Genomic DNA, 10,685 nt, shown 5'->3' on the forward strand with positions numbered 1-10,685 from the left:
AGGGTGAGTTTTTCCAAGGCCGGATGCCAGGTGGTGGGTTCTTGGATGAAGCTTCAGATCCGTTCTCAAATCTGCATAGCACTAGCTTAACTGAAATTCACCTTTGAGTATTTTATAAAAGCACCTTGTCTTTGCTGAAACATTTGTAAATCTCCGAACACTGTGAAAGACAAGTAATTCCTGGGATGGGGAATGAACAGAGAGAGCTGCAGTTTTAGAATAGTCTTATTTCAGAATAAGGAAGATTAGTCTGTTTTGTGTCACATACAATTTTTAGCTTGGTTATTGTTAAGAAAAAAAAAGGAAAGAAGGCGCAATTGTTTTAACATACATTTAATGTTATGAAGCATATTACCTTTATATCTTTTAAGTCCTTGCTATATCTTAACATCGACAATAATAAAAGGTTTTTAAAAATCTTCTCTTTAATCGCACAATATTCTCTTTGTATTGTTCTAGGGCAGAAAACAAACAGAGTCTTCATAAATAAAACACTGACATGGAGTGTAAGACAAACCCAGGCCAGACAGTTTGCTAAAAAATTTGTGAAAAGTGCATCTGGCTGGCTCAGGACTCCCTGAGTAAGGTCGATGTTCTCTCACACACCTCTTGGCTATTTGGCCTCTCACGAGAAACTCTGAAATAAAGGCTGCCTTTCTCATTTTAAAGGATTATATATACATGTCACTGGCGGTGTGAGGTAGGAACCAGTTTATAGGGGTTGTATCTATTTGGGGCCTCGCCTCCTCGTTGTTGCCCCTCCATATGCTAGGCAAAAAGATAGATTTAAGTGCAAAACAAAGCCTTATAGCTATCTATGAAAGTGAACTAATTTTCCTTTCAATTGCAATCCATCAGCTGATTATAAGGAAGGACACTTGTAATGATTTTCACCTTCAAAGCAAGAAAAGGCACGAAAAACCAGATGTAATTCTTTTCCAGAGGATGCCTTCGAAAAAAGGGGACCTGAACATTAGGAAAAAAAACAGTGATTCCAGGTGACCTAATACGAAACTCCATAAAGTTTCTATTTTGTAATTAAACCTGGCCTAGAATAAATTCTTAGTTGAAAAATAGCAGCAATTCAAAAGTGTATAAATTAAAAATGATGCATTTTACAAAATTCATCAATAAATAAAGGAAACGTATTTGCTGCATCTTAACCTATCTAACTGTCCCAAGATCCTTTTCATTTTATAATGGACATGGAAAATCAGAATAAAGATACTACTGTTTCAAAACCAAAACTAATCTAAAACCTTCTGTAGATTTCTTTTGGAGATAAGGCATCTCATCTTTTACTGAAATTCAAAAGATACATAGAAAGACTGGAAGGAGCCCAATAATAAGACAACCCCCTCCTCCACCCCTGAGGCTTAAACATAGGCTTTTCTGTCCATATGTAGACTTGTAATTCAGGGTGTGAGTTTTCAAGAAATGCTGAGCATCTTATCCCCAGGGATGCTGATTGTTGGAGAGCTTGCGCAGGAGGGAGGCTGAGGAGAGACCCAGTCCTGAGCAGAAGAGGAGGCACACAGAAATGTGCTTCGGGGAAATTTTCAGCAGCAGTAGGTTCCACTGGGGGGTTTGCAGCTTCTTTCATGTCTCATACAGACCCCTGGGTCTGCATTCACAACCGAAGCAGTCTGGTGGCCATTCAGGGACTGCAGGAGACAGTACTGGAGTGACATTTTCCACCCTCTCACTGAAGGCCTGGGCTCTATGGAACAGTAATAGTCCATCAGCAATCCATGAGATTCCACAGAGGTAGGAAAAGTGCTTAATCAGTGTATAAGGATTGCATTTACTCTGAAGTTCTTATTGGGACTGTTCTTTAATATGGAATTACTCTGCCGCCTCATAAGACAAGATTGTATCCGTTCACGGCAGAGGTTAATCCATCAGTGAAGCAAGACAGTGTCATCAGTAGCTTTCTTTGCAGTGAGATGGTTTCCACTGGCTGGCACACCCTGGAAAAACACACTATTTCTTGAATTAAAAAGGTAGTTCCCAGTTTATTTCCGGTGACTATTTATTTTTCCCTTTAGCACAAATTTAAACGCTGGGTTTCCTTCCAAGAAGGTTGTTCGGGGGGAAACACTGATTAAAACAAATTTGGTAGAGCTTGTGTTTCTGTATCTTAAGCTTGTTGTGAGTTGAACAGAGTAGATCTAGAAGGCAACTGTTACAGAGGTAGCAGCACAGTCTTGTGATAAAGCACTTCCACAATAGCACTTTCAAGTAACTTGAACTTCACAGAACGCACAAAAAAATTCCTGAACATCAATCTTTTCTATTTTCCCTTCCAACTTACTGCAAGTACAGAAATCCTCCTTTTCCTTAGCCAAGACCTGCCCTCATTCCTGGATGAAACACTGTTAGCTATCAAGGACATCAAGCAGGGTGAGCATCCAGAGACTGGGCTGCAGTCTGGGCAGATGATACTCTCTGAAAAGAAAAATAATCACCTATTGCTTTTCTAGAAACACAGCTGTGACAGCATTCAGCAGTTGTTTCACTGGAGGAAGAAGTTTCAGCTTCAGACCTCATCCATGGCTGAAGAAAAATTTCCTATTTTTTCTTTTTCCTGGAAGATATTTGTATTTATAAAGCAGGTAAATTCGTAGCTTATAATTGTTAGTTTAATGATGTCGGTTTGTAATTTCTGTTAAGTGAGAACGTTCTGAGGCTCAGAGATGAGGCAGGCAATCTCATGTGTTTAGTATAAATTCACAAGGGGTTAGAATCTCTGACAGCAAAGATAGAGCTTGCTGCAGGCTTCAACCAAAACTACACAGGAACACATATACTAAAAAAAAACCCAAAAAACTCTCAGAATTACAGACAAATATGAGTTACACTTAGTCTATGTAGTTAAATCCATTTTTGATTTGGGAATTAGATGCCAGTTTTTGAGGTAATCCAGTCACGGAAATAAGTCACTCGTGTGTAAACTCCGGGTTTATTTGGTTTGGCACATTCATCTCCCCAGCTCACTATTCCCACGAGGTACCACATCAGTCTAGTGTCTGGAGTAACCAGTGGCCCTCCAGAGTCCCCCTAGAGAAAGAAGAGAGGAAAAAAAAGATATTTAATTGATCAGAAGGGAAAATAGAATTCTCTCCATAGACAGGAGGGTGCGTCCAATAAGAGAAGAAAGCAAGCAGAGCTGCCATTTGTGCAGAATCCAGGCTGCTTCTGAAACCTGAGTCAGAAGTCTGTGGCTTTTACCATTTTGCCATGGAACTTCCTGACCTGTCTCTGTGGTTTTACAGAAAAAGAAAAAGCTTGTCTTCTGTTTTGTGAAACAACGCTTCCCACCTGCCTCATCTTCCTCCTCACACAAAGTAGGGAAACACAAGTATATGCAGCAATTTAAGCCAACAAGAGGGTTTTTTAAACTGTAACCACTATCCTTTCCACACAATCTTTTTGTCACTTAAGGCAATAACATTTTAAAAAGGATTTCATCAGGAACTTGGTCTTTTAATTAGACAGCATCGCCTTAAGATGTTAGCCGCTTTCAAAGGCTGAATTCAGACAATAGCTTGACGTGGTAATTACAGTCAAACTGGAAACCTTACAGGCTGGAAGGCAACCCTCACAAAACAGACCAAATTCCCCATCGTCCACAAAAAGGCTTTACTCAAATAAACAGCAGTTGCATCCTTCTGTGCAGGTTTCTTCAGTGCTGAGCCAGAGAGGCACAGAGGAATTGAGCCTCCTAGATTTAGTCTGCAGGGAGTTTTGCTTTGGGCATAAATCTGTAGAGCTGGGATTCTGGAAAGGGTTTGTTTTGAACCAGCACTTCGCAGTACATGCTTTGTAAATAACGGAAATAGAAGTTACCTTTTAAAAAGTTATTGTTACACAAATATTTTTATTTCAACATAAGCATTTCCTTGCAACATTTGCAAACCTGCATCAGACAGGTTTCCTTACCATTCCATTTTCGCCTAGCTTCCTGAAAGTTAACTTTGTTTCAGACAGTTTTCCTTCCACTGATGCAAGTCTGTTACCAAAGATCATATTGTAACAGATCTGTTGCCAGATGATTCAATCCAGAATTTAATTTCATGAGGGACAGTGCATTTTTGCTGGCAACTTAACTGCTACATTTCAAACTCCCTCCTTCCCAACTGTACAGATGTCTAGTCTTGGCTACTTGAGACATACAAGTTTTAGCTCATATTTCGTATTTCAACATTTAGTATCTCTGTCAAAGTCTTGTTATATCACTTTACAATCAAATTGTTAGTTAGATTTCACACACAAGAAATTATGAGAAGCAAATGGGCTCATAGCAGCTATTCTGAGTTACAGAATAAGAATTTAATTTAATGCTGTGAAATTTAAATTTCAAATATTGCACTAATTTAGCTCTCTCAATATGGTTTTTATGTGCTAAATGACGTGCACTAAATGCTATTCCATTTTACAGCATAATACCTTTTTTAGATGGAGCCTATTGAAAGGACTGTTACATGGCCAACCAAATACCGGAGTCAGCATTAAAACAGTTTTCCTTTCTAATTTTCAGCTACAGGTACCTGACAAGCATCTACTCCTCCTTCCAAGTACCCAGCACACAACATCCTAGGTGTTATGTCCCCGTCATAAACTTCTTCTCTGTTGCAAGTGTTTGAGTCGATAAGTTTCACTGTTGCTTCCTGAAGAGTATTTGGAGTTGGACCTGGGCGAAAATATAATTTGGGTATTTATCAACAGAATTACTTTGCAGTAGTTAAAATACAGGAAGAGCATTTAATGTTCTTTATGGAGGACCGACTTGACTTCGTTTAATGTGGAGGTTTTGCTTGTTGATCTGTCTAGGTTGGGCCCCTAGGGAAAATGTCCATGCTGATAGTCTCACGTAGGAACTGTACCGTTAAGTTAGAAGTAACAATTGCATGATAGAGAGTGTAAAACCACGTATTTCATACGTGGTCCGCATAATACCTTGGAACACAAATTAGCAGTTTGGACAGGTGATACAAAATGAAGACATCTTGGTTCCATTACTAAATATCCCCTTGGCATGGCCTGGTAAGAGTGCGAGCTTGGGTAAGTCAGCTCTGCAGCTCAGTCTGCACATTCGCCTGAAAGCCCACAGAGTTATCTGTAGCTTCTGGCTAGAGCTGGGAGAATATTTTTTTAGGTGCTATATAAACACATGCATGGCTGGACTACCTGTCTGAAGAATTAACAACATGAAATGGAACGACTAGAAAAATGGAACAGTTGTCTTCCTGTTTTCAGCTTCAGTGACTGGTAACTCAGTCTTTATCCAGTCTAATTTTAGAATATGAAACTGCTTCTTACAGTTAAACCAACCTATTGCTCATAGACAAAGCATTAGGCATACAACATATGGCTACAGAAGTGGTACCCATTTGGTGGTAGATCAGAGCCACTGTCTGTGCAACAACAGGTTTCCTGGTAGGCTCAGGACTCACCATCATTGGTAAGTGCTCCCCAGCCTGTGATGACAGCAGAAGTATCATACGGAAAAGTCTGAGACGGCTCAGGCAGACAAACGTGGTGTATGCTGCTGGTAAACTCAACTCGATTAGACAGCTTCACAAGCGCAATGTCATAATCATGTTCTGGGTAGCGGTACTTTTCATGAATAATAATAGTCTTGACTGATCGTTTCAAGCTTGGTGGCTTCAAAAGAGCTCCAAAAGTAGCACTCCACTTCTGAGGGTGACCCATGCTGAAAAAGGTAAGAGTGGTGTATGTATTTAGCTGTAAATATAAGTGTTCAGGACTTTAAACTTGGTGAGCACCTTTATTTAAAGTTCCTTCAAGCCAGCTCTCTACTAGATTAAGGCATCCATCATTTTCCACAACTGTGTCCCACATAATTGTGGGCTGCTGGTAGAAGAGGGCAATCCTGCATTCCTTCCTCAACCACAGTCTCATACTCCTCCCCTTGTCCCTGATCTAGCCATTGTGTGGCTGGACAGTGTAATGAAATCAAATCGCTCTTCTGCTGGAAAACTCTTAATCTCTGTAACTCTTTTTGCATGTTAATAATCTTTTCAATCAGCTGTTCCATTTCACGTGCCCTGCAGCTTCACGATTGCTGTGCTTGAAACAAAATAGTGTTGGGAGTATATGGCTGAAAGGAGGGGAAGGAATGTGGGATTTTAACTTCTGGTAGCAGCCTGCAGTGGCAGAAACCTAGGTGTAGCACAAACAAGCACGTTTAGAAACATCTAATGTAACAGGAAACAAATACTCTGCCATTTCTGTAACATTACCTTTTCTGCACTTCTTTGCTCAATATGCCAAGTGACTGTTGGTTTCCACTCATACAATTGCCAGTTCTGCTCCAAAGAGTCAGTCTAATTTCTCATTGAAATATTCAACTGATGGGTCTGCTTAACCCTGAGTTTTCTCCTCTAAGGCAGAAATTTGTTCCCATGGAAAGAGTCAGGGGTGCGGTACAAATCTGGAAAGCCACAACTTGATACGCCTGGGGCACATTCTGCTGCAGGTTCTTTCTAAAACCAGAACTTACTCTCTGAAGCAGTGAGCTGCAGATACAAGCCACTTATTGCTGATGAGTGTTGCACCGCAGCGATGGATATTATTGTACTGCAAACTAGCTTGCCACGGCCAGTCCCCAGTCTCTGCAGAAGACAATCCGCCAACTATTCGCAGTGATGATGATTTTGTCATTGACTTGACTGATTTGTTCTGCCGTAACCCACAAACTGTCAAAAAGGAGAAACAGTGTATTAGCTATTCTTCTGTTTAGTACATATGCCTGCCAATGGCTGTGGAAAACACACGTAGGGTTACACACCACCTAGGTTCTCTAACAGTATCAACCGTATAAACAAGAAAACATACCTTCCGCCAGCTCCCCAAATCAGAGATCCTCACGCACAACCCATTCTGTTAGAAGCCTGAATGAACGACTGACTATTGTGGAAAGCCGTGATGGTCAACCATTCAGGCTTAGCTGCATGAGCAGCCCAAATCAGGAATCAAAACCTTCACCACATACCCAGGACAATTCCCAAATACAGGGATCGCCAACTTTAATGTCCCAGGTAATTTGTCATAGGATAAAACATGAACAAGGCAAAATCTAAGATGGGAATTATCCGAGCTGTGTGTTTTTACCATGCATGCATGCAGAGTACAGCAGCAAGGTGCCACCTGGAAACAGGCAACTGTGCATTGCAGAACCGGCAGTCTGCAAGTGGACCTGGAGAGGCGCTTCAGGCAGAGGGCATCACCCTAATCCAAGTCAGCGATGACATGGATGCATCCAGCACAGCGTGCATCCGTGACAAAAACTGTTATCCTCCAAACCCAGAGAGAAATTAAAATATCCATGGTTTCAGCCATCAAACTCAGGATGTTCAGGAGCAGTTGAAGCTCCCCTGTAGCTTTAGAAACTTCCTCAACAGACAGAGCTACTTCAGCTGTCTTCTCCCATCCAAACAGCATCAAATCCATCTTACCTGGACCAAGACCCACTAGTTTTCATCCAGGCCCCGATTTCAGCTAGACATTAGGAAAGTTGACAGACAGGACTAATCCAATTCATTGAAAGAGAGACAGAGCTAAGTATTATTTGCATAGTGACAACACAATCCAAACCATTACACCGCCTGTCTCCTGCAGACAGTGAAACAAAGCAGAAATCGGAAGTACGTCACTGAAGAGCTGCCAGCCCCACGGCCCTTGAAGTCTTCAGAAGTGAAACACTGGAGCCACGCAGGGTGTAACCTCTGCCCCTTCCTGCTAGGATCTGCACAAAGTTGTGTTAACAGCACCTCACAATCAAAAGCAGCAGCAATAACAAAGCAGATAGATAGAAAGCTGTTCCTAAATCAAAAAACAAAAGTGTCATACAATATTGAGAAACTCATGTGCTCGGTGTAGAATCTGCCCCGTTCTGAGATTTAAAACCACAGTGAAGGAAATCAGTGAAATCTAAGTTGACGTGTCCAAAACTTTCCATGTGAAAGGAAAACGAGAGAATACACCATAACTGATAAGACTGTCTGCGCTAGCGTGTTTCCCTCCTGAAAGCTATTGGTAACCCTCAGTTACTGGTCCTGAAACTGCACAGTCCTATCAACCACCTAAGCAGTCAGTGTTCGAAAACACACGGAAAAACTCACAGTTCCATCAGTGCCCCAGAACAACAGCACCGAAACTAGGCTCAAAAAGCGATGCTATTTAGTCCTCCATTATTTGACAGCTGTCTGCTAAGCAAATCATCAAACCTTCCCAGAGTTAAAAGAAACCCAACTTGTAAGCAAAGATGACTTTTTATGACTATTAAATCTCCAGACAAGCTGACTTCCTGCTCTGAAAGTTTAATAACATCTCTAAAAGGAAGCACCTCAACCTAACCTCTACTGCAATACCTTGACAGGACCAATCATATTGCCTTAAATTTCCATCAGAGACAATTTTGTGCTACCAGCCATTCCAAAATCCAGAACATTTTCACTGTAATCACAGGCTGATGTAACTTTCTATTTCCATATTGTCCTTCCCCCCTTCCAATGCACGCTAAAGAAAATCACATATTCCCGACTTCTGAGAGCACACAAAAGCCATTATTCCAAGCCCTGCTGCGTGTGCCCGATCCTACCAGTTTTTTGGGGCACTTCTCACAGGCTGTGCTAGAGGCCTCTGCTAGACTGCCATCCTTAAAGCACCGTGGTACTGGGACACCTTCAGGTGTCAATCTCATCACTTAATGTGCGTATAGGAAAATCACAGGTAGCAAGGTGGAGATGAATTGTTATGCTGCAGCATCCAAGCGTATATGAAACTGATTCTGCAGTCACTGCTCCAAGATGCAGTCCTCGTACGTCACATCAGGGAGACAGAGGACAGGGTGACTACCCCGTGCAGGCAGCATTAGACTTGACACAGTATTCTATTTAAGTACACATTTTAACCAATTTATAGTAGAGATTGCTTCTAATGATCACCTGCTCAAACACAAAACATGGTAAGGACTCTCCCGCCTCTAGCACATTATCGTACACCTTTCAGCTAGCTGCTGCGCCTGATATTAAAGAAGTCATCTAGCCCAAGCAATCAAGTTCCTCTTATTGGAAGTTCGCCTTGCTCATTCAGTTTTGCTTCGTACACCTTAGCTTTCAGGTAGAAATGTGGTTTAGTCTCTGCATGTCCAGTTAAGCAGACAGTGTAGAAGCTCTCACTAGTACCAACAGCAACCGGATCAGGCAAGTAAATAAACAAGTGTCCTGAACATCACAGTGATCAGCTCTCACTGGCGACATGACATCCTAGATGACAGGGCTTACATTTAAGATGCACCCTCCACCTTCCATACCAACACTGCTGGAGGCAGAAGCGTGCCATGGGCAGTTACGCATCAGGACCTGATGCCCGGTGGTGAGGATTTCTATAGAGCCCTTAGCACTTGCTTTTTTTCTCATCATTTGTTCTTTTCTCACGGAATTGCTGATATTTTTAACAGAAGAAACATCTCACTGCAAAAAAACCCCAACTGATTAGAGAGTTCAGCAGTGGGTGTAGACCTTTTTTAGAAGGTTTTTTTACCCCATCACCTCTATTTTCAAACCAGTCTTCCTAAGTATCCCAGAAGACACTAATAAAAAAGGCTTGTTCACAACTGAGCAGGATTTCTGAACACAGCTCATCTGTGTGAAGTACAGATCACATTCATGACACAGGAGGATAGGAAAAGGTTTTAAGGGCCAGGAAAAGTGCTCAAGACTTTTAATGCTACTTAAAACAATCAGAGATTTCCCGGGCTTATAAAGCAAGCTGTCACTTACTGTCATTGAAGAGGGCTTCTGCTCTTTTTGTCTCCAAATCTGAAACAAACAAACAGGCAGGGTAAGGCTGGGCCAGCACGAAGTTTCCCATCTGCATGGTCATCCCATCCAACAGGTATCTGAGTACAGAGGCTGCGGGAGGTATGGCTGTGGAGGGCCACTAGAGGAACCAGCGTATCTCCTATGTGGTCACATTCTCGGGCTGGCTATTGCACTCCTCTCTGTGGGCTGCTTGCTGTTCTCCAGCCAGCCAACATCCTCTGAGGACCAGGCATAGGGTCTTGCCCATCCTGCCGGACCCTGATGTTTCTGGAGGGGAGTATATACAAAGAAAGACCTGGATTACTCAAGATCCACAATTTTCTTGGGGGAGAAATTTTTACAGTGGGAAGTTTTGGGTTTGGTTTTTCTTTTTGCTTGGGGTTTGGGGAGTTTTTTTGGTAAAAAATCAGCTGGCTGCATTTTACACCAGAGAGAGGGCCAAAGGTGGTCTGGTACTCCGTGCCCTCTTTGAGATGAGAAGGCACCGACTTCATTGCAGCAATGCCAGCTTACATTAGCGATGGCTTAATCTCCTTCCACCTATCTTAATGAGCCACAAGGTGTCTGGTACACTATTTCTGTAAAGAGAGATAGCTAACAGCAATTTATTACATGGCATAGCAGGATCTAGCAATACATTCCCTCCTTTAACATGCATATTATATGTTTATGGACAATACAGTATGATCATGCTGACAATAACACGCATTGGCTCAAGGTATAAATCTAATCCCCTTCTTCCAGAATGACATTTTTACTAGAGATACCATTTTAGTCACCAGTAGTCAAACCAAATTTTAGAAATAATAATAATAATAATGATAAAATAACACT

At 41.7% G+C, this 10,685-nt stretch overlaps 1 protein-coding gene across 1 annotated transcript in view; it reads right to left on the bottom strand.

Annotated features, from left to right (window-relative positions):
• Nucleotides 1-2,898: 2,898 nt before the first annotated feature.
• LOC104500854 (transmembrane protease serine 11E-like) overlaps nucleotides 2,899-10,685 on the bottom strand; it is a gene marked incomplete at its 5' end in the record, with an annotated part of 34,218 nt that continues 26,431 nt past the window's right edge. Inside the window, 4 exons of the mRNA XM_010144575.1 lie at nucleotides 2,899-3,060; nucleotides 4,551-4,693; nucleotides 5,457-5,716; nucleotides 6,527-6,722. Coding sequence (XP_010142877.1) covers nucleotides 2,899-3,060; nucleotides 4,551-4,693; nucleotides 5,457-5,716; nucleotides 6,527-6,722 — 761 coding nt within the window. The remainder of the gene's footprint in view (nucleotides 3,061-4,550; nucleotides 4,694-5,456; nucleotides 5,717-6,526; nucleotides 6,723-10,685) is intronic.

Source organism: Buceros rhinoceros, unplaced genomic scaffold (assembly GCF_000710305.1).
Source record: "Buceros rhinoceros silvestris isolate BGI_N320 unplaced genomic scaffold, ASM71030v1 scaffold15961, whole genome shotgun sequence".
Lineage (NCBI taxonomy): Eukaryota > Metazoa > Chordata > Aves > Bucerotiformes > Bucerotidae > Buceros > Buceros rhinoceros.